Below are 24,970 nucleotides of genomic sequence, written 5' to 3'. Positions count from 1 at the left end.
AATTAATTAAACCAATTAGGGCAAATTACCATAATTCACAAAACTACCCTAAGGTTCCATTTCCATCAATGTCCCAACATTAATCTCATTTTTCTATGCCTAACATGCATATAGGTTTATATATTTAAAACCCCCAACTTTTGTAAAATTACACAAAGGCCCAAAACTTTCTCAAAATTACCCAACAACACCCAACATATCAAAATGTTAAAATTTAAAGACAAAATCCATAAGATGGAGTAGGTTATCCCTACCTCAAAAGCTGGCACACAACGGAGAAGACGAAGAAACTCAACATGCTCCAAAGCTCAATATTTTCGGATCAAAAGATAGCCCTCGACGATCAACCCAACTTATAAAAAGACCAAAGGTAAGGAGAACACCCTAGCTAGATCAAACCCTAGAGAGAAGTTAGGTTTCTAGTGAGAGAAGCTCTCCAATGGAGTTTTAGAAAAGTAAGAGAGAGAGTGTGGATGTAAAAAGTGATTTAAAATAGCCTAGCTGTCAACTGATATACGACTCTCCCCCTCGAGCGAAGAATACAACGCTTGAGCGTCAAGGACAAAAGCTAGGTACGCTCGAGCGCAAGAAGGCCCGCTCGAGCGCCAAGACACAAGAATAAAGTACATCCGCTTGAGCGCGAAAACCAGTCCGCTCGAGCGTAGATTTCTCCCTCCCAGAACTTACACCAAAAAGTACCACCCGCTCGAGCGCTAACAAGTACGCTCGAGCGCGACCTGCTCGAGCACAAGAAACCAGCTCGAGCGTAGAAAACACATCTGCAGAAGTTTTGCAGAGGCCCGAAATACTGAAACTGTGAAAACCCCGCTCGAGCGCAAGAAGACCCGCTCGAGCGGACCGTTCAAAAACTGGGTAACCACAGTGGGAGCTAAAGCTCTACCAACCTGAAACAACCGAGCCCAACACATTCTAAAACTCAAACAAAAGAGTTTAAAGGTTGACAACACGATAGGTACAACTACCAACTCCACGGAACCGCGTCCGGAAAACAACAGAACAGTAAAGGGATAACCGGGATCGCTATACAATGTATTAAAGGCATCGTTATATACAATGACTATCCAAAACACATATTCAATGTCTCAATCATACCGTCATATTCAATGACATAATTTAATTGATAGGTTTCAATTCACCTAATCCTCATGCAATTTCTACAACAATCATAGTTATCCTCCACCGATAGCCCAAACAGATATTTCTAGACAGATAGAAAATCTTCATAACAGATAATTAATCGAATTTCCATAGGTGAATAATTTAACAAATCCAACTGCACCATTCATTCATACATCCTCCCACTTTCACATTTACCATATTAATTTCATTATTTATACAAAATAATTTATTTAACTCAACTTAGGGAAAATCTCCCAATTTTCCTCAAATTCAACCTAATGGCTAGATTTCACCATTTTGGCATTAGAGAAACATCATACACAAGGCCCCATAGTCATTTTATAGATCAACATGGAAAACCCCTCTTTTAAATTTTGAACCCAAACCCTAGGTTACTCAAAATCACTCTCAAATCTCATCATCTATACACAACAACACATATCTAGGTTAAAAGCGGTATTAAGGTGTAGAAGATCCCTACCTAAAGTGTAGAAGCCCAAATAAAAGGAAAAAGAACATTAAAATGCACAAAATCGAGTTTTGTTTGGATGGAATGGAAGCCCACGAGATGCTCCACCTTTTTTTCAAAGGAAGTAGGGTAGTGGTGCTTGTATCAAAGAGTATTTGTAGAGAGAGAGGGTGTTGGATTAGGGTTTTTAGGAGAATGGGAATCAAAAAGTGATGTAAAATTTCTCTGCTACAAATTGATATACGCGACCTTTGCTCGAGCGAAGGAGTTGTCGCTCGAGCGACCAGACACAACAAGTGACCTCGCTCGAGCACAAGAAGTGTCACTCGAGTGCAGAATGCAAAGTTTCAGAAGTGTTACAGACGCACACGCTCGCTCGAGCACAAGAAGTCTCGCTTGAGCGAAGAACTTCACCTTTCCAGAAATTCTGCGTCTGGGAAAGAAACCTGAGGACTCTCAAATCTCGCTCGAGCGCAAGAAACCTTGCTCGAGCGAAGAAGCAAATTTCACAAGGCTCGCTCGAGCACAAGAAGTCTCGCTCGAGTGAAGAAGCCAAAATCTGGGCAACAACAATTTAGACCAACTAACAACCAACCTGTTCCAAACACGCCCAACATATTCCAAAGCTCAAATTCAAAGAGTTAAAGGACGAAAACAAGACATGGATAACAATATTAAACCGCGAAACCCGAGTCCGGAATACAACAAGGCCGGGTCAAAACCGGGATCGCTATAACTTTTATCATTTTTTTTTGTCCATTCCTAATGTGAGATTGTACAAGTTTTTATAAAAAAATCTGTTAAAATCTCATGTGAATCCTTCTTCTACATCAAACTGACAAGACTAATAAAATCAAACCACAATCCATTTCTTTACCTCAACCAACAAAATCGAAAAGTTTTAATTGATGTTAATTTTATTTTATTTTTCAATTCCAACTAAACCGAACTGTTTGCACTCATAAAATACATACATACATATACATATATTTATATATATATAACTCAATACAAGAACTATTACTTCTTTTTATAAATTTTAGCCTAAGCTTAATAAGATGTCATATTTAAACAAATATCAATAAAATATAATTGTATAAATTATTTTAGGCCCTTCATTGCATAGTGTTATACAAATTGTGTGCTTAAGTAAAACAAATAGATTCATAATTAACAATTGAAATTTCACAACAAGACACATGCTGAAAAATTACAAGTAGAAGGAACAAAATTACAGAATAAAATAAATTGGCAAAAGGAAGCAAACCAAAGCCTACACTAGACAGTCTCCTTAAAACAGATTTGTTGCCTCACCGGTTGAGTGCTGGAGGTTGTTCGATGTTTGTCTCCGAGGATACGATGGTTGGACCAACTATAGCAATGCACCTACTGAGCAGCTTCGGTGAACAGAACTATGGCAGCACTCTCTCACTAGAAAGAATATAAAGCTAGAGGAAAACTTTTGAAGACAGGAAGAGTAAATTTTCTAGTGGTGAAAACTGAAGAGGGGGCCTCCTTTTATACACGTGGAGAGAGAGAAAGAGAAAGAGAGGAAAAGACTCATGCCATTAAGGCCCATCACAAATACAAAAATGAATTCTATATTAACTGCAAATTTGATGGATTAATCCATCAACATTATGGAGGAGTTGCACACATTTTATACACGTGTAATGTGTATAATTCTGCAGCCTACAACACTGGCTTAGCCCAAAAAGATTAAGATGGGCGGGCGAAGCCCAACCTCTACACTCAAGCCAGCCCAGCAAGACTCAAGCCTCAAGCCTCAAGCCCAAGCCCAAGCCCAAGTCCCAAAATCCAAGATCCACAATCCCCAGACCACGGATCATGGACCCAGACCTGGACCTGAACCTAGACCTGGACCTGGCCCGGTCCGGGCGGGCGGGTGGGTGGACGGTGCATGTGGCAATTTTCGCATAACCAATTTGGACCATAGTTTTAGCCCAAGCCCATCCTTGAAGTATCCATTACTCCCTTCCTTCGGAAAATTTGGATGCCCTAAAGGGCTCACATCCTTAGGCAAAAAATGGAATTTAAATACCTATCAATGCTCTCATCTACAATCAATGTGGGATAAAAGGTTTCACCTTTCCCAACACCTCTTTCATGAGGCCAACTTAATGAGTCAATTTCTCATTCAAATCTTAATGGTTTTTTGTCATTCTTTTTGTGGTGTAAAGATCTCATTACAAAGAATCTAAACACACTTTAGCCCACCCCAATAGAGGATTAAAACCTACTTTAATTTCACATTAAAGTCACTGAAAAACCATTATTTTCCAACAATCCCCCACATGAATAAAAATTGACCGAATAACAACAAACAGACAACGCTTAACAACAAAGACTTGGAGAGAGAGTGCAAAGGAATAACCCGTGCACCAAAAAAGGTAGCTTTTGGCTTTGAACCCCTCCTAGTGAAGTGTATCGGATTTACTGGCGGCCTAGTGAACACGAAGTCTTGAACTGTTCTGCTATTTATGTAAATCAAGACAACAGACCTCACACAAGAATTACTCCAACCATCGTTCTGTTCTCACTGTTGTGTCCGGTTTGGCCCTGGAACACTAGCCTAGTTCAGTGAGTAGTTTAAAGAATTAGGCCTTGTCAATTCTTATAGAAGAGGCCCCACTTCACACTTACATAGGTGACTATAGGTGACTTTACTTGAGTATCCTACTATATTTAGCTCAACAACCCAACACACCAGAGTCATTAAAAGCTCAGCTTAATCTCTACACTTGCAAGTATCACTGATAAAAGGAATGGCTGGAGGTTTAACCTTTTCAATGACATACCACCTGACACGACCCGAACCCGCCCCTATGGGTTAAAGACATGACTGGCCAGTAATCTTGTGATTACCTACGGCCTCAGACCGAAACAAGATGACTTGTCAGAGTAAAGGGGACAAATGGAAGCAAAAATTAAAAACTTTGTCCATAGAGCCGTGCTTATATGCACATCAAACAAACCATACTCAGATACGTTAATAACCCACATCAAAAGTACAGTTCCACAAAATTCATTACAGACAAGATCATCCAAAACGAGTCAACCTATAACAGACTATGTACAGACATACACTAGGCCCTTGCCAACAAGACAAAACATAAGTACATAATAAAAGGGCAAGGATGGTCTCATGCGTGAGGCACAAGGCCGACTCTCCAAAACTCATGTTGTTCCTAGCAGGCTTCACTGGGGCTGGGTTTGTGCTTCTCTTGGCTCACCTACAAACACATGAATGAGTGTGAGCGATAGCCCAGTGAATAATATCAAATATGACAGTTACATAACAATATGTAGAACAACATGCTCCAAACGGCCTTGGGCCCAATTCATACTTCTATTTAACGAATATATATAACTATACGAAATTCAAATCAAGTAATTGTAGTTCCAACATACTGGCCTTTGGCCGATTCGGGTTTCCATTCCTGTCAAAACGGCCCTCGGCCCATTCATTTATATCAAAACAGCCTTCGGTCCATCCATTTATGTCAAAACGGCCTTTGGCCCAATCATTTCTGTCAAAATGGCCTTCGGCCCATTCATTTCTGTCAAAATGGCCTTTAGCCCATTCATTTACGTCAAAACGGCCTTCGGCCCACTCATTCATGTCAAAACGACCTTTGGTCCATTCATATAGGTCAAAACGACCTTTGGTCCGTTCATCTATATCAAAACGACCTTAGGTCCATTCATTTACATCAAAATGACCTTCGGTCCATTCATTTCTATCAAAACGACCTTAGGTCCATTCATTTACATCAAAACGACCTTCGGTCCATTCATTTCTATCAAAACGACCTTTGGTCCATTCATTCATTCCTGTCAGACTTTTGTCCACAATCCCAATTAACAGCTCATAAAGTTTATAAGGGAATAAACGATTGGACATTGACAAGCTTTCAAATATTGATATTACTCACAGTGATCGGCTTGTGGATTCGCCCTGGAGCTTGACCCTACTGTAGACACCCCATTTTTTGACCGTCCTCAAGACTTGGACGTCATCGTTTGAACACTCGATGATCATCCTTGTTCGTGTTCGTCTTGAGTTCCCGGAGGTCTCGGCTACGCGCCCTGCCTTAGGATCTCTCGACTCGACTGTTTTGTGTCTGGTTTTGCACCAAACACTTGTTGTTTTGCTTCTGAGGGTGGGAAATAGCTTGTAGGCCATCCCCACACCTCACCGGCCATGGCTTGAGGCCACTGGCCTTGTTTCCTTGCCACCGGCCATTGGTGATGGCCGGTCGGCACTATTGATGGTCGGTCGGCATTATATTTGGTCGGCCGGCCACTGTTTCTGATCAATCGGCCACTTTTCCTAGCTGAGACCTTTTCTTGAGGGAGTTTGACCCTTTTGAACCCTTTTTTAGCTTCTTGAGGAAGCTTGAACCTTTTTAGCTTCTCCAAGAAGCTTGACCCTTTTTTTAGCTTCTCCAAGAAGCTTGACCCTTTTGAACCTTTTTTTTAGCTTCTTGAGGAAGCTTGAACCTTTTTAGCTTCTCCAAGAAGCTTGACCCTTTTGAACCTTTTCTTAGCTTCTTGAGGAAGCTTGAATCTTTTTAGCTTCTCCAAGAAGCTTGACCCTTTTTAGCTTCTTCAAGAAGCTTGACCTTTTTTAGCTTCTCCAAGAAGCTTGAACCTTTTTAGCTTCTCCAAGAAGCTTGAACCTTTTTAGCTTCTTGAGGAAGCTTGAATCTTTTTAGCTTCTCCAAGAAGCTTGAATCTTGTTAGCTTCTCTTAGAAGCTTGGCACCTTGCCTTGGCCTATATAAGGAGGGCCTCTCCTTCCATTTTAGGGGTTAGAAAAATCAGATATATATGATATATGTATCACTCCCTCTCTATATCTCCCTCTCTCTCTACATTTGTGTTGGTTAGAGGGCACAAAAGGGTCTAGTTCTTGGCCATTTGAACTACACCTCCTAGCACAACACTTCCATCATCACTTGGAGATTCTTAGGTCTTGTTTTCAGAGGTTGAGGGTTGCATTTTTGGGTCTAGAGGCTGCTGTCCCCTTTTGGCTACAAAGGTACCCCTTTTTCCCTCTTTATTCCCCGTTTTTGCACACCCTTTTAGCCTGTCTTGCTTGCTGATTTGGGCTTTGTGTATAACATAAAAAAGTTCTTTTTTTTTGTGTTTAAGATACTTCATTAAGACCACTTTTGTGTTTGGGGTCGTTTACCCCCTCTTAGGCCTTGTTTGGCCCCGTTTTGTGCTATTTTTGGTGAGCTTCGGGACCACCTTGTTTGGGCCTCCTCACCACTGAAATCTTGATGGATTTCAGTGGTGAGGATGGTGGTTTAAGGTCCTAAGAAGGAGAGGGCCATCCCTTCTCCTTGTTGTCTTCAAAAAGTGCCATTTTAGCCTCATGTGTGAGCACCATTTTTAAGTTCATGTTGGCCATGTCTTAAGTGTTATTTGTGCTTATTTTGCCATGATATATCACTGTTTTTACTTGGTTTAGACACACCATGCTTGCTTTGCATACTTGTCTTGTAATGCCATGAAATTGCCTTAACATGTGCCTAGCATTTAGACCACCATGCTTGCATGTTTTGGCTTAGCTTTGTGAAGCTTTTATGCATGTTTTAGTGTGCTTAAGGTCTGTTTTTGGTCATTTGGGTCATCCATGCTTTGCTTTGTATAGCTACCATGCAATCTTCCTTGTAGGCCTTGAGTGTTGACCCCCTTAGCGTGCTTTACTTGCTTTGTATCAGTGGTTTTATAGCGATCCCGGGTTTACCCTTGTTATACAGTGATCCGGACATGTGTCCATGGATGTTGGTAGTTGTTTACTATCTTGTTTACATCCTTTTTACTTAGTATTTGAGTTATGGGATGTGTTGGGCAGGTTTGTTACAGGTTGGTTGAGTTTAGAAACCAAAACTAGTTGCCCAGATTTTGGCCTGTACGCTCGAGCGGGGGTTTTGGCGCTCGAGCGGAGAATACACCCATCCAGTTTTTGTTGTGCAGTGTTGTACGCTCGAGCGTGTAGTTGGCCGCTCGAGCGGAGCTGTGTGAGTGGTCGCTCGAGCGTAGAGTTGGGGGATCGGCGGAGGCCTGGTTCTGCAAAGTGCTGGGCGAGTGCAATCTGCGCTCGAGCGGGAGTTTGGCCGCTCGAGCGGAAGTCTGTGAGTGGACGCTCGAGCGGGGTGTTCTACGCTCGAGCGGAGACCTGGGTTAAAGTCCCGAATTTGTGACTCTTCAAATCACATTTTCACTTTCTCTTCTCTCTCTTACTTTTCCAAAAGCACCATTGTTGAGTCTCTCTCTCTAGATACTACCTTCTCTCTAGGTTTTGATCTAGTAGGAGTGGTTTGCTCATCTTTGGCCTTTACAAAAAAAGTTGTTGATCGTCGAGGGCTTCTTTTTAATCTGAAAATTTCGGGTTTTGGAGCACGTTGGGTTTTGTCTTCTTCTCCCTTGAAGCTCCGAATTTGAGGTAGGGATATCCTACTCCTCTCTATGGATTTTGTCTTTAAATTTTGGTATTTTGAGATGTTGGGTTTGGTTTGGTAATTTTGTGAAAGTTTGGGGCTTTTGTGCAATTTTACAAAAGTTGGGGTTTTATTCATAATAAACCTATATGCATGTTTGGCATAGAGAAATGGAATAAATGTTAAATCATTGATGAAAATGGGACCTAAGGGTTGAAATGTTAATTATGGGAATTGACCTAATTACATTGTTTAATTAATTGGGATAATTAATTGAGAAGAATGAGGAAATGAAATGTTGATTGAATATCCATTGTGCATTTATTTTCTGTTTAGAAATATCTGCTTTGGGCTATCGGTGGTGGATAGTCGTGATTGTTGTAGACAATGCATGTTGATTAGGCAAACTGAAACTAATCAATGAAGTGTGTCATGGAACTTGACGGTTGATAGAATACATTAACTATATGTATTGAGTGATTGTATATAGAAGCAATGTGTTTGTATACGTTATGTGTAGAGGAGGAGATGGGGGATGTACTCCGCGGTTTAGAGGAAGATAGGGGATGTACCTCTAAACCGGATAGTGTTGGGAGAAGATAGGGGATGAACTCCGTAGATACAGCTCATATGCTTGTCCAGTAAAGTGAAGATAGAGCTCATATGCTTATCTTTGTGAAGTGTGGATATAGCTTATATGCTTATCTGTGGATATTGTGGTTATACATATCTGTGGTAGAATGTGGATATAGCTTATATGCTTATCTGTGAATGTGGATATTGTTGTTATACATATCTGTTGAGAATGTGGATAGAGTTTATATGCCTATCTGTTGAAAAAGGGAAAATGAAAGGTAACTTGGACTCTTAAGTTGTATGACATAAATATGTGATTTATGTGATTGTATCAGTGTTGACCATCTATCAATTGCTAATATTTTAGTCATTGTTCATGGTTGGTTTAGTGTATTTCTACTGGGCTGTGGCTCACCCTATATGGGAATATCATTTTCAGGTGCAGGAAGCATGCCACCTCCAAGGACATAGCTTGGGAGGCTAGAGACGGACTTAATGTTGTCGTTTTACTTTTTGGTGTATTACATGTAAATACAAGCCAAGGGCTTAATGTGTATGAGTTAGTACTCTTTTGTTGTAACCAAGTGTTAACTTGGAAAGCTGTAAGCCTGTAGGGCATTTGCTTTTGTTTTCAACATGTAATACTTTTTGTGATGAAATTCTGAGAAATGAAAGAATGTGGAACTTTTGAATATCAATGCATGTCTTATTTGTTGGGTTTAATGTCATTTTTTTGAGGGCGTTACAACTTGGTATCAGAGCGTACCGGGTTCGAATACTTTGGGTACGTGGGAAGTGATTAGGATCACAATGGGTTTGTCTCGCTTGATAGAGACTTAGATGTAGTGTTATATGCTACGTGCTTAATTGATAACATGCTTATGTGACTATGTGGGTATGGGATTTAATTTCTAGGATGTTGATTGGATCCTTGAGTTTCTGGGAGTCTTGTTGGAAAAGCACTTGATCAATGCTGTTTCTAACCGGAACTCTAGTAACGTCTCGGGACTATCATTATCCGGAAATGAAATTCGTAAGTGCTTATGTGTTTATGTGCTTATGTGGAGTGACTTACAGTTGTCCATGCATTAGGACGTGAGTGTTTAGTTTCGGCACATTTATGAATGTGCTAACGTTCTGTGTTGCCTTTATTAGGATGTCAGGACGAGGAAGAGGAGCTAGGCGTGGTAGACCTGCGAGGCAGGGAGTACCGTTACAGGGTGAGGTTCCGGCAGTGCAGGAGGGAGTTGGTCAGGCCAATGTGGCCGAGCCAGTGGGTCAGCAGGCTATGGGTGCCTTGGCTAGAGAGATAGCAAGAGCTTTGGGTATTCTTAGAGCTGGGAATCAGGCAACTGAGGCAGGGCCTTCTTTCTTGAAGAGGGAGTTCTTCCGGTCTAATCCGGATGAGTTTGTCGGGGATCCGAAGGAGCCACTGAAGGCTGATGAGTGGCTAGAGCAAATGAGTAAGACGTTCGAGATGCTTGGCATCGAGGACGGAGCACTAAAAGTGACCTTGGCATCCTTCCAACTGAAGGGAGATGCGGGTCAATGGTGGAAGTACGAGAAGGCTCGTGTTGGTGGTACTTGGGAGGCGTTTGTGAATGCTTTTCAGGAGAGGTTTTTGTCTGCAGCAGCTAGGGAGAAGCTGAGGGATCAGTTTAGCCGGCTTAATCAGCAGGGCTTGTCAGTGGCCGAGTTTGAGGCTACTTTTACCAGTCTGTCCAGGTTTGCACCTGAAGTGGTGGCGTCTGAGGAACGCCGTTGCTATGAGTTTGAGCGAAAGTTGAGGCGGGGCCTCAAGTTGAGGGTTGGTGGGTCTTACATCCGAGAGTATAGACACCTGGTAGATGCTGCAGCTCATATGGAGCTTATGATGCAGGGGGAGGATGAGGGGCAGAGAGGCTCCAAGAGGAGTCAGGATAGTCAAAGTGATGGCAGGAGACAGAAGGGTTATAACCCTCAGCAGTCTCAGGGTGCAGTCTCTAGATCGACCTTTCCAATGCCGAGTGCAGGCTCGGGGAGAGGCAATCAGGGAGAGTTTACTTGTTATAAGTGTGGTCAGCTGGGTCACAAGGTTTCAGTTTGCCCGCAGAAGGGTGGGGGTCAGAAAGCTGCTTCTTCTTCAGCTAGACCGCAGAGTCAGAGTTTGGGCAGGGGTCAGCAGCCCTTGTCTTGTTATCAGTGTGGACAGCCTGGGCATCTGAAGAGGTTTTGCCCGCAGTTGAGTGCCACTTCGGGAGCGTCTGGTTCTAGGCAGACGCAGGGTTTTCAGCCAGCTCAGTCTGTGTAGGCCTCGAGGGCCAATCCGGGAGCTTCGTCATCCCAGTCTGTGCAGCAGTCTTTTGTTCCGAGAGGTGAGCAGGTAGACCAGGGGCCTACGGGGCGCGTGTATGCTGTTACCGCGCAGGATTTAGTACCGGCTCCATCAGTAGTGAGAGGTACTTTTCTGTTTTGCAACTCGGTTGCTAGTGTGTTGATAGACACGGGTGCATCTCATTCTTTTGTATCTGCTGCATTTGCATCTGTTTTGGAATTGGAGTTAGCACAGTTAGCGTCTCCTATTTGTGTGGTATCGCCTTTGGGTGGTGAGTTGATTCTGAAACAGGGTGTTAGAGGATGTGATATAGAGGTCGCCGACTATAGGCTTCCTTTTCCGTTTGTTGTCATGCCCATGAAGGGTTTTGATGTTATTTTGGGTATGGACTGGCTATCGTCATACCGGGCTGTTATTGATTGCTACCGCCAGAGGGTCACGTTATGTACCTTGAGCGGGGAGTGGTTCCATTTCTTGGGAGACCGGGTTGGTAGTGTTTTGCCACCGGGGTATGATTCGCGAGGGCGAAGTGAGCTTAGTAGTCTATTTGCTAGCTTTGAGAGTAGTGAGTGTGATGAGACCCAGATTGTATTGCCGAGGGTGGTTTGTGAGTATTCGGATGTCTTTCCCGAAGATCTTGTTAGTTTGCCACCTTACCGAGAGATAGAGTTCTCTATTGATTTAGTGCCCGGCACGGCGCCGATTTCTATGGCACCTTACCGTTTTGCTCCAGCAGAGTTGGTGGAGTTGAAAGTTCAGCTCCAGGAATTGCTCGATAAGGGCTTTGTTCGCCCTAGTGTTTCGCCGTGGGGAGCGCCGGCCCTCTTTGTTAAAAAGAAAGATGGTGCCTTGAGATTGTGTATTGACTATCGGAAGTTGAATCGGGCTACGGTTAAGAATAAGTATCCTATGCCCCGTATAGATGATTTGTTCGACCAGTTGAAGGGTTCCCGTTGTTTCTCTAAGATAGACTTGAGATCGGGTTACCACCAGTTGAGGGTCAGGGAGGAGGATATTCCGAAAACGGCATTCCGTACGCGGTATGGCCATTATGAGTTTCTGGTGATGCCATTTGGGCTTACCAATGCACCGGCAGTCTTTATGGACTTGATGAACCGGATTTTCCGGGAGTTCTTAGACCGATTTGTGGTCGTCTTCGTGGACGACATCCTTATTTGTTCGCCTTCAGAGGAGGAGCACGAGGAACACTTGAGAGTGGTGCTTGAGTTGCTTAGAACCCATAGGCTGTATGCCAAGTTTGGGAAGTGTGAGTTCTGGCTGAGGGAAGTCAAATTCTTAGGCCACGTGGTATCCGGGGAAGGGGTGTCTGTTGATACATCCAAGGTAGAGGCAGTGCAAGATTGGGCACAGCCTAAGAGTGTGTTTGAGATCCGCAGTTTTCTGGGATTGGCTAGGTATTACCGTCGGTTTGTGAAAGATTTCTCCAGGTTAGCGTCACCGTTGACTAGACTGACTCGGAAGGGAGTCAAGTTTGTGTGGAATGAGACTTGTGAAAAGTCGTTCCAAGAGTTGAAAGTTAGATTGATCACCGCTCCAGTGTTGATTATTCCGGAGAGAGGGTTGGGTTATGCGGTTTATTGTGATGCCTCACGAGAGGGTTTGGGTTGTGTGTTGATGCAAGAGGGAAAAGTGGTAGCTTATGGCTCACGTCAGTTGAAAGTACACGAGAAGAATTACCCCACACACGACCTAGAGTTAGCAGCAGTGATCTTTGCCTTGAAAATCTGGAGGCACTACCTTTATGGTGAGAGGTTCGAGGTATTCTCGGATCATAAGAGTTTGAAGTATCTGTTTACACAGAGAGACTTGAAGTTGAGGCAGAGGAGGTGGATGGAGTTCATCGAGGATTACGATTTTGAGTTGCATTATCATCCGGGAAAGGCCAACGTTGTGGCCGATGCCCTTAGTAGGAAGACCATTAGCGATGTAGCTTGTATAGCCATCCGAGAATGGGAGATGTTGGGAGCACTTGGCGAGTTTGATTTGCTACTGGGCGAATCTGTTGAGGCTGCGGCCTTGTTTTCTGTTGTTGCGCAGCCTACACTTGTGATTAGAGTGTTAGAGGCACAGAGAGGTGACCTTGAGGTAGAATCCCTCCGAGAGAAGATCTCCAGTGGGAAAGTTGAGAAGGGTTTGACGGTGTATCCCGACCTGAGTGTGAGATACCGAGACCGTTTGTTTATACCGGAGTCTTGCCGAGAAGAAGTACTCCGAGAGTTTCATCATTCGCGCCTTGCGGTGCATCCGGGAGGTACTAAGATGTATCAGGATTTGGGTCGCCAGTTTTGGTGGCGGGGTATGAAGAGAGATGTGGCTGTTTTCGTATCGAAGTGCCTTACTTGCCAGCAAGTGAAGGCCGAGCATCAGAGGCCAGCGGGTTTGTTGCAACCCTTGCCTATTGCCGAGTGGAAGTGGGAGCATGTCACTATGGACTTCGTTGTGGGTCTTTCGAGGACTTAGCGGGGTAGTGATGCTATTTGGGTGGTTGTAGACCGGTTGACTAAGTCGGCGCACTTTATTTCTATGCGCGTGAGAGATTCGGTGGATCATCTTGCCGATTTGTATATTCGGGACATAGTGAGATTGCACGGGGTCCCAGTGACGATCGTCTCAGATAGAGATCCTCGTTTTACTGCTAGGTTGTGGCAGAGTTTGCAGAGTGCCTTGGGCACTAAGTTGACCTTTAGTACGGCTTATCATCCTCAGACTGACGGGCAGTCCGAGCGTACTATCCAGATCCTCGAGGATATGCTTCGGGGTTGTGTCCTGGACTTCAGTGGGACGTGGGAGAGGCACTTACCCTTGGTAGAGTTTACCTACAATAACAGTTTTCAGTCTAGCATCGGTATGGCACCGTTTGAGGCCTTGTATGGCCGACCGTGTAGGTCTCCAGTTTGTTGGGCCGAGGTGGGTGATGTACCTTTGTTGGGTCCGGAGTTGGTTAGGGAGACGACGGAGAAAGTTGCGCTTATCCGTAGAAGGCTTGTTACAGCCCAGAGTCGGCAGAAATCTTATGCTGACCGTAGGAGGAGGCCTTTGGCGTTTGGGGTAGGTGATCATGTCTTTCTGAAGATATCACCTAGGCGAGGCTTGATGAGGTTTGGGAAGAGTGGGAAGTTATCCCCTCGGTTTATTGGTCCTTTTGAGATCCTTGAGAGGATTGGTGAGGTTGCTTATCGGTTAGCCTTACCGCCGCAGTTGTCCGGAGTACATGACGTGTTTCATGTAAGTATGCTTCGGAAGTATGAGCCAGATCCATCACATGTATTGGATTGGACTGATTTAGAGGTAGATGAGGATGCCTCGTATGAGGAGAGACCGGTTCGGGTCTTGGATAGGCGGGATCAGGTCCTGCGTGGCAAGACCATTCCTTTGGTGAAAGTCTTGTGGAAACATCACGGAGTGGAGGAAGCCACTTGGGAACGTGAGTTGGAAGTACGAGAGAAATATCCGGACTTGTTTGTTGATATGTGATCTTGTATTTAAATTTTGCATTTTGTTGAACTTAAGAGCTTTTATAAATGTCTTAAGTTGTGAAACATTGAAAATGTTTGGTTTATTGGAAGTATGTTTTGGGAACTTGCCTCATATGGAAGTTGAATGTAACATTATATATGTTGATTGTATTGTTGGAATTGGAAAGATGGTGCATAATGTGGATGCATGTTGAAAATACATGTTGTTTACATATTGTGTAATGTCTCTTGTTAAAGAGATGAGGTGACCGGTAATGGGTCGGATTGTTGAATGTTGTAGTGTAACATTGTTTAAAATGGAGAAAAATTTGTTTTTGAAACTTGTGCTTAATTTCGGGGACGAAATTCTTTAAGGGGGGGAGGTTATAGCGATCCCGGGTTTACCCTTGTTATACAGTGATCCGGACATGTGTCCGTGGATGTTGGTAGTTGTTTACTATCTTGTTTACATCCTTTTTACTTAGTATTTGAGTTATGGGATGTGTTGGGCAGGTTTGTTACAGGTTGGTTGAGTTTAGAAACCAAAACTAGTTGCCCAGATTTTGGCCTGTACGCTCGAGCGGGGGTTTTGGCGCTCGAGCGGAGAATACACCCATCCAGTTTTTGTTGTGCAGTGTTGTACGCTTGAGCGTGTAGTTGGCCGCTCGAGCGGAGCTGTGTGAGTGGTCGCTCGAGCGTAGAGTTGGGGGCTCGAGCGGAGGCCTGGTTCTGCAAAGTGCTAGGCGAGTGCATTCTGCGCTCAAGCGGGAGTTTGGCCGCTCGAGCGGAAGTCTGTGAGTGGACGCTCGAGCGGGGTGTTCTACGCTCGAGCGGAGACCTGGGTTAAAGTCCCGAATTTGTGACTCTTCAAATCACTTTTTCACTTTCTCTTCTCTCTCTTACTTTTCCAAAAGCACCATTGTTGAGTCTCTCTCTCTAGATACTACCTTCTCTCTAGGTTTTGATCTAGTAGGAGTGGTTTGCTCATCTTTGGCCTTTACAAAAAAAGTTGTTGATCGTCGAGGGCTTCTTTTTAATCTGAAAATTTCGGGTTTTGGAGCACGTTGGGTTTTGTCTTCTTCTCCCTTGAAGCTCCGAATTTGAGGTAGGGATATCCTACTCCTCTCTATGGATTTTGTCTTTAAATTTTGGTATTTTGAGATGTTGGGTTTGGTTTGGTAATTTTGTGAAAGTTTGGGGCTTTTGTGCAATTTTACAAAAGTTGGGGTTTTATTCATAATAAACCTATATGCATGTTTGGCATAGAGAAATGGAATAAATGTTAAATCATTGATGAAAATGGGACCTAAGGGTTGAAATGTTAATTATGGGAATTGACCTAATTACATTGTTTAATTAATTGGGATAATTAATTGAGAAGAATGAGGAAATGAAATGTTGATTGAATATCCATTGTGCATTTATTTTCTGTTTAGAAATATCTGCTTTGGGCTATCGGTGGAGGATAGTCGTGATTGTTGTAGACAATGCATGTTGATTAGGCAAACTGAAACTAATCAATGAAGTGTGTCATGGAACTTGACGGTTGATAGAATACATTAACTATATGTATTGAGTGATTGTATATAGAAGCAATGTGTTTGTATACGTTATGTGTAGAGGAGGAGATGGGGGATGTACTCCGCGGTTTAGGGGAAGATAGGGGATGTACCTCTAAACCGGATAGTGTTGGGAGAAGATAGGGGATGAACTCCGTAGATACAGCTCATATGCTTGTCTAGTAAAGTGAAGATAGAGCTCATATGCTTATCTTTGTGAAGTGTGGATATAGCTTATATGCTTATCTGTGGATATTGTGGTTATACATATCTGTGGTAGAATGTGGATATAGCTTATATGCTTATCTGTGAATGTGGATATTGTTGTTATACATATCTGTTGAGAATGTGGATAGAGTTTATATGCCTATCTGTTGAAAAAGGGAAAATGAAAGGTAACTTGGACTCTTAAGTCGTATGACATAAATATGTGATTTATGTGATTGTATCAGTGTTGACCATCTATCAATTGCTAATATTTTAGTCATTGTTCATGGTTGGTTTAGTGTATTTCTACTGGGCTGTGGCTCACCCTATATGGGAATATCATTTTCAGGTGCAGGAAACATGCCACCTCCAAGGACATAGCTTGGGAGGCTAGAGACGGACTTAATGTTGTCGTTTTACTTTTTGGTGTATTACATGTAAATACAAGCCAAGGGCTTAATGTGTATGAGTTAGTACTCTTTTGTTGTAACCAAGTGTTAACTTGAAAAGCTGTAAGCCTGTAGGGCATTTGCTTTTGTTTTCAACATGTAATACTTTTTGTGATGAAATTCTGAGAAATGAAAGAATGTGGAACTTTTGAATATCAATGCATGTCTTATTTGTTGGGTTTAATGTCATTTTTTTGAGGGCGTTACAGGTTTGGAACCACTTATCATGCCATTTCAGTCCTTATAGCATGCTTGCATGCTTGCACTTGATGCTTCTTTAATGCTCTAAGAGGTTGGTATCTTATGCTCCATGTTTGGCCCCTTTTGTATGCTTCTATGTATAGGCCATTTAGATGCCATCTAGGTGTGTCTTTGACCTTAATTTGGCATGATTTGGGACTGTTTTGATTCACTTTGATCATTTGCTTCATGTGTCATATGATCATAGTTTAAGTCCGTGGGCTTGGATGCATGCTTTGCTTGCATTGGTAGGTTGATTTGGCATCATCTTCTACATGTTTTTCAAAGCTTATCATGTATGCTATGTGCCAATGTTTGCCCCTTTTAAGTGTGCTTGAAAGTTGCTTCTATATGCTTAGGTATTCAACCATGTTTGCATGCATGTTTGTATCCTTAGGTACTTGGCTCATGACATTTTGTTGCATGTTTAAATGGTGTTGCATTTGGCATGCATTTCTTGCTAAGTTTCCTAACATGTTACATGCCTTGCATGTGTGCATGGTTAAGATTACACTTTGCATGTGTGCTAACTTGCATACTTGTCCTCATGTTCATGTTGCATACTTAGCCTCCATGCCTAGGTTACATTGCATAGAGCATGCATGCTTTGCCTCTTGAATTGAGTATGATAGAGGTTGGGCTTTATGTGTTTAATTGGTTTGCATGTCATTTGAAATCAAAATGCACAACTTGGTTTCTTGGGCCATCACGCATTGAAATGCGCGATTGGTGGTCCGAGGGTCAAGCACCATCCTCCTTTGAGTCATAAACATGATAAGGAGTGTGGTTGGTGCATACATTTGCTTGAAATACATTGCCATGCCTTGTCTGCCCTCTGCTGTTGTCAAACAGGGTTTCAGCAGGAAGAATTGGCCGGCCGGCAGTGTTTGGTGCCGACCGGCAAAGCAGGTTTGGCCGAGAGCATAATGTTTAGCCGATGACCATTCTAAATGGCCGGTGATGATCTCACTCAGCCGGTAGTGTCCCACAACACTCAGAGAAGCAACCTTGGAAGTTGTGCAATTTTCAGAAAAGCAGAACAGTCAAAGCAGAGGCAAACTTGTGCATGGCAGTGACTTTCCGAGCGGAGCCGAGCGCGCATTGCATCGGGCCCTCTTCCCAAGGCCGTTTACTGCTTTTATTAGATTAGTTAATTTGTTAATTAATTAATTGGTCTGTAATAATTAATTAGCTTGTAGGTTAATTAATTTGTATTATTCTTTTGGTCCCTCCGAGCGAGGGCGAATTTGTAATAAGTGTGGGTGCATGTGTGCATGTCTTCCAATCCCCACTTCTTTCTCCCTTTTATTTACCTGCTTTCGATGGTTAGTGTTAGGGCATATTTAATTTAGCATACCTTATGCTATGCATGCGTGCATTCATACATTTGTCTTGCATGCACCGGGCTCGGCGCATCATTCTAACTGCATTTGTATTTCAATTCCAAATTGAATACGTGATTAGTTGTAGCATTTCACATGTCATTATAGATTAGCCGAGCCTATCTTAATCGCATTCTGTATGCGTTGCATTAGCCACTTTAACATGAACTAGGATCACGCATGTTTGCTAACTAGTTTATTGTTTTGGCACGGAGTACATTGTATGTATTTATGCTTTAGCATACCGCATGTGTGTGAGTGTTGCCATAATAGCATGATTACCATGAGGCTAGCTGCTTATGTGATATAACTGCTTGGATGCCAGTGGATGGAGGTTGAATTACCTAAATTGGAATAACGCATTAAAACTGTGAGTTTTAAGCCCACTAGATAGTGGCAAAAACCATCTTTTCTAAAAGCCCACTCGAGGGTGGCAAAACCTGCATTTTAGCCTACTTGCGAGTAGCAAACCATCTTCAAAACAAACATGTAATGTTTTGTTCCAATTTAGGCGATTTGGTCTATACTTGTTTGCTGCGCGCATAACATAGTAATTCTAGGCTAATAAATGGAATAAGAACACATAACGTTTTCAAAACTGGATATCACGGCTAGTAGAGGCCGATCTTCGGATCAGGCGAGAGGGGGTGCTCATAGCTGACCTTCCCCAATCATACCCAAGTTCCCGAGCCGAGGCAACTTTGGTGATGACGGACACGTGGCCTTGGGCAAACGAGTCAGGGTTTCCTAAATTCTGCCAAAATAAAATATTTAGGTGGCGACTCTATATGTGGCAAAGCAGTCCATGTTTGGCACTTCTTTCAAAACCTGTTTTCTCAAAACGATTTGCCGGATTTGGACTCTTTGGTTCAGATTAAGGACCGTGACAATTCGAGAGTCCGAACTGTAGCGAGCCCACATACGAACAGAACGGGACTCATCCTCCCGGGGTGTTCGGGGACGTCTACACCTACACATTCCATGGACACAAAAGGGTCATTAGCAATTCAATCCGTTCCTTAATTCAGATATTCCTCTTTAGGCGTTATTCTTATCTCATTATCTCATTTGCAACGCTTAACACATGCCTAAGAGTGATTACTAGTGAAAGAGAACGGAAAACGAAACACAGGATGCATGAACAAAATTTTAGAAAACAGGATCCCCGCTCGAGCGTGGAATTCCCCGCTCGAGCGGACCCTTAAGGCCTGCAAAAGTACTGGTTGCATGAAAAACTCGCTCGAGCGTGGAACAGAGCGCTCGAGCTGATGGCCTGTCTACAAAAACTCCACGCTCGAGCGTGAGGTATCCCGCTCGAGCGGACATCCAACTCTGCAAATGTGCTGGGAGCACGATTTCCCCGCTTGAGCGGCCATTACCCCGCTCGAGCGGACATCAAAATTCTGGGTTTCCCAGATTGTGTTCTTGAGCTCCAAATCGATTTTCCAGCTACATTACTTGCATGCAATGGCTCAAATCTCAATATAATCATACTAACATGGCACCAATGCAAGATTATAACATTATGAAGCTCAATTTCTTTATTTATCCACATGCATGTCCCAAAATATGACAAACTCATTCTAACATAACAAATTTATACATTCAAGTTCATTTCTTCATAAATTGTACATGCATGTGATGAATTGCCACATTCTCAATTTAGACAACACAAATGGTGATCAAGACATGAGTTTCAACTAAAACTCTACATGAATCATGTATTTTAAGCTTATACATGCTATTTCAAAACATTTCCTTACATGTATGCATATATCAAGCTTTAATCCAACAAAATCAGCCCAATTTCATTTCAATCTTATTTTTGATCACCCAATTGGCTTGAGTACACAAAAATTACAAACTATAACCCAAGAATTACTCACCTAGGAGCTTGATTCTCACAATCTATGATTAAATCTTGAATTAGACTTCCAACCTCCAAGTCCAAGACCACAATTGCACAATCCCTCTTTCTCTCTCTCTATAGTCGGCTCTCTCTTCTCAAATTGAGTCCAAGAATCAGTCAAAATGAGCTAAAGGAGAGAAATGAGGTGTAGTGCTCAAATACATCAAGTCCCACTAAGTCAATATAATAATAATAAGGCAATTGGGAACTAATCCACCAATTAAATCGATTTAATCTGACCCGAATCAATTTTTTAATTAAATTTCACTGTAGGCTCTAAAATTATGCCAACCACAATGGCATAATCAATTTTGGGTTCTGTGGCCGATAAGGCCCTCAATTTAATTTCCAAAGCAGGTTATTCAAACAGATACTCCTACAATGAACAGATAAAACTTCAAAATCATATATATATATATATATATATATATTCGCATAATGGCACACAAAATCATATCAAAACATATAATCATATTGGCATTTGGAACCAATTAGCATAATACAGAACAGGGGTGTCACACTACTGTTGCACGCAATTAGGTTTTCCCATTGAACCTAGATCTCGGGATCTCCAGTCAACTAGGTTGGGTTTCCATTCCGGTAACACCTTACACTAAAGGCCTTAAACCCATTCGTTCTGACTTTTCTACTAACAATCGATTTAACCCTTTCGTTAGCGGATCCGCAATGTTGTCCTTAGACTTCACATAGTTTCAAGTGACAACTCCCATTAGAGAGTAGTTGTCATATGAAATTATGTCTACGACGGATATGTATAGACTTTCCATTATACATATTACTCTGTGCCTGTCCAATAGCTGATTGGCGAAGCCATTCCGCCTCTTATGTTGCTTTATCCAACGCTATAAACTCTGATTCCATCGTTGATCGTGAAATACACATCTACTTGGAAGATTTCCAAGACACAGCTACCCCTCCAAAGGTGAACACATAACCACTAGTGGATTTTAAATCCCTAACATCAAATATCCAATTTGCATCACTATAGCCTTCTATTACTGTTGGATATTTGGTGTAATGTAGCCCATAATCCCGGGTCAAACGGAAATACCTTAACACCTAAACGATACCCTTCTAGTGAGTGGCATCAGCATTGCTTATGTATCTACTAAGCCTGCTAATAGAGTAAGCTATATCCAGCCTTGTATAACTCATCAAATACATCAAACTCCCAATGACTTGAGAATATTCTAGCTAAGAGACACTCTCACCATTATTCTTGGTCAAGTGTAGACTCAAGTCTGCTAGCGTCCTAGGCACACTTGTATTTGATTTACCAAATTTCTCAAGTATTTTCTCAACATAATGCGATTGAGAAAGTACAATACCATCAAATGTTCTAGTAATCTTAACACCTAGAATTACATCTGCAAGGCCCATATCTTTCATGTTAAACTTAGAGTTTAACAACTTCTTGGTAGTTCTAATCATCTCATCATTACTACCAACAATGAGTATGTCATCAACGTATAGACACAAAATGACATAACCTCTGTTAGTGTCCTTGACATATACGCATTTGCCTTGACAACATAGCATTGTCAAACTTCTCATGCCATTGTTTAGGAGCTTGCTTCAAACCATACAATGATTTGACAAGCTTATAGACTTTTTTATTTTGTCCTAGAGCTGAAAACCCCTCGGGTTGCTCCATGTAGATTTCTTCATCTAAATCTCCATTTAAGAAAGCTATCTTTACATTCATCTGATGTATCTCCAAACCATATAAAGTTGCTATCGCAATCACCATGCGAATGGATGTAATCCTTGTCACCGATGAATACGTATCAAAGTAATCCAGGCCTTCTCACTGCTTGTATCCTTTGATAACTAACCTAGCTTTATATTTATCAATTGATCCATCTACTTTCGTCTTTCTTCTAAAGATCCACTTGCTCCTTAAAGCCTTACTGGCTGGGGGTAAATCAACCAACTCCCAAGTGTGGTTCTGTAGGATGGAGTCAATCTCACTCTTAATTGTATCTTTTCACAAGGGACTTTTAGGTGAAGTCACAACTTCATGGAAAGTTCGAGATTCTCCCTCTAACATATAAGTCAAGAAGTCCAGACCTATAATGCCCTGAAATAAATACAATCAACCATCCACGACAATAAGTAAATAACAATATGAATCAGAATATAATGTCCTTCCATTACATAAGACTCAGTTGTACAAAAGGGTGACACATGCGAATATACATTCATAAGTCCTAACCATGAGTCTATAGCATGTGTCAATAACAAATATATGAAATAGAAGTTAAACAGATAACAGAAATGCCCTGAAGGCTACAATTTTCCACGACTATACTTGGTTACATCAAAATGGATTTAAATCCAATACACGTAAAGCCTTAAGCTTGTACAAAATAATTACTACAAGCAAGCAAAATGAAGCTCTAGCTCCAATCCTCCCAAGCTACTGCCTTGGCGGAGGCATCTCACCAACACTTGAAAATGATTTTCCCATGTAGGGTGAGCCAAAGCCCAGTAGAAATAATCTAACACAATATATGAATCTTAACAAAGATATAAGGGTGAAATGCATATGCAATGCTCATGTCAAGACATTTTACATTTCTTTCCCAAAAACCATGCCATGTTCAATTTATATCACAATTCTCAAATCATGTCCCTTACAATAGAAAACAAGGGCGAAATTCTCAATCGGTACGACCTTTCACAAATATTTCATCTGCGAAACCATCAAACAGAACCCATGTAAACGTAGCCTATACAAGCGCTACTATTGCCATTTTATAGATATTTCATCCGCGGGAACCGGCACCCATGTATACGTGCGTTTTTCAGGACTTTCATCCAGGACTTACAGGCCAACTTAATTTGGTGATACACACTTCTTTTCTACGTTCACCCATTTTTCTCAAAATCATATACATTTGCAATGTATTAAATGAGTAACAATGTTCAATGCACATGAATGAGAAATTAGTTTCAATTCACCTAATTCTCATCCAATTTCTATAATAATTATAGCTATCCTCCACTGATAATCCAAAATAGATATTTCTAAACAGATATAAAATCTCTAATACAAATAAACTTTCCAAAATTCAAGATGTGAGCGATAATACATATCCAACTCCACCATCCATATCAATATCCATCTAATTTCACATTTCCAACATCAATTTTATTTATTTATACAAAATAAATATTTGAGACATTTAGGGCAAAATCCTTTTTTTTTTTCAAAATCCATTCCAAGTATCAAATCAACAATTCTATCACAACTCAACCTCATTTCCAATCCCACAACCATTTTCAATATATCCATTTGAAAACCTCTCTTTTGATTTTAAACCAAAACCCTAGGTTTGTTCAAAATCTTCCAAAATCACAAGATTGTTTCATAACAACAAATAGCTAAGTTAAAAATCATAAAAGAGTGTAGAGAATCCCTACCTCAAAGCTAGAAGATGAAAAAAGCAGGGATGAAACTCAGATGAAGCCAAAACCCAACTCTATTCAGATGAAAATGAAGCTCTAGGTGAGCTCTACCTTTTTAACAAAGGGTATAGGGCGGAGAAATGAGTAGATCTTGGTGTATTTGTAGAGCAAGAGTAAGTTCCAGAGAGAGGAGCTCTAGATTTAGGGTTTTGAAATATTTTAGAGAGAAGAAGAGATGAAAAATTGATGTAAAAAGTAACTTTTGCGAACTGATATACGCATAGTCTGCTCGAGTGCAAAAAGTGACGCTCGAGCGTCTAAACACAAAAATAATCACTGCTCGAGCTCAAGAGGTGATGCTCGAGTGTCAAGACACAAGAATAAAGACGTCACCGCTCAAGCACAAGAAGTGACACTCGAGCGTAAAATACAAACTCCTAGTAGTTTTATAGAGAGAAGGCTAACGCTCGAGCTCAAGAAGGGATGCTCGAGTGCACGACCGCTCGAGCACAAGAAGCACTGCTTAAGCGTAGAATGCACTCTCCCAGTAGTTTTGCAGACCTACAAAAGTATTGAGAATTCACAAAAACCGCTCTAGCGCAATAAGTAACGCTCGAGCGAAGGAGCAAAATTCTAGACAACAAGGTTTTTGAAAAATAAGGTACCAACCTGTTCCAAACGCAACAAACACAACCCAAAAGCCAAACTCAAAGAGGTATAAGGGGAAACAAGATATGACTGACTATACAAGACAATGAAACCCGAATCCAAACATCAAATGGTTCGGGTCCAAACCAAAATCGCTATAAGACCAAAGGACTTTGCAGTCCTAGCCCTTTTACTCCTTCTTGGCTTATCTACTTGCTCAGCTTGATCATCTACTTGATCATCTATGTAATCATCTATGTGATCAGCTATGTGATCATTGTCACCTTCAACCTCTTTCATGAAACTTGAAACCCCTTCTTGGAGACGACAATGAAATACTTCTTCAAAGAAAGATGAATTTCTTGATTCCATGATAGTAGTCTTGTGTATATCTGGAATAGAAGACCTATACACAAGAAATCGATATGCACCGCTATTATGTGCATAGCCAATGAATATACAATCCACTGACTTCGGGCCTATCTGAACCCGCTTGGGTGTAGGCACCACCACTTTCGCAAGACACCTCCACATTAATAGGTATTTATATGAAAGCTTGTGGTCTTTCCACAACTCATACGGAATCTTGTCTACATTCTTCCGAGGTATTCTATTAAGAATATAATTTGCGGAGAGAATTGCTTCCCCCCCACCCCCAAGTTCTGTGGCAACCCAGAACTTATTAACATTGCATTCA

General features: G+C 41.8%; 1 protein-coding gene across 1 annotated transcript in view; it reads left to right on the top strand.

Moving 5' to 3' along the window:
* LOC114306443 (disease resistance protein SUMM2) overlaps positions 1–9,147 on the top strand; it is a 115,589-nt gene extending 106,442 nt beyond the window's left edge. The window contains exon 10 of the mRNA XM_082879256.1: positions 9,097–9,147. Within this exon, the coding sequence (XP_082735382.1) occupies positions 9,097–9,141 (45 nt within the window). The 3' untranslated portion in view covers positions 9,142–9,147. The remainder of the gene's footprint in view (positions 1–9,096) is intronic.
* Positions 9,148–24,970: the final 15,823 nt, after the last annotated feature.

Source organism: Camellia sinensis, chromosome 7, assembly GCF_055761805.1.
Source record: "Camellia sinensis isolate YWXY chromosome 7, ASM5576180v1, whole genome shotgun sequence".
In the NCBI taxonomy this organism is placed as follows: domain Eukaryota; kingdom Viridiplantae; phylum Streptophyta; class Magnoliopsida; order Ericales; family Theaceae; genus Camellia; species Camellia sinensis.
This window is presented reverse-complemented; position numbering and strand designations above follow the sequence as displayed.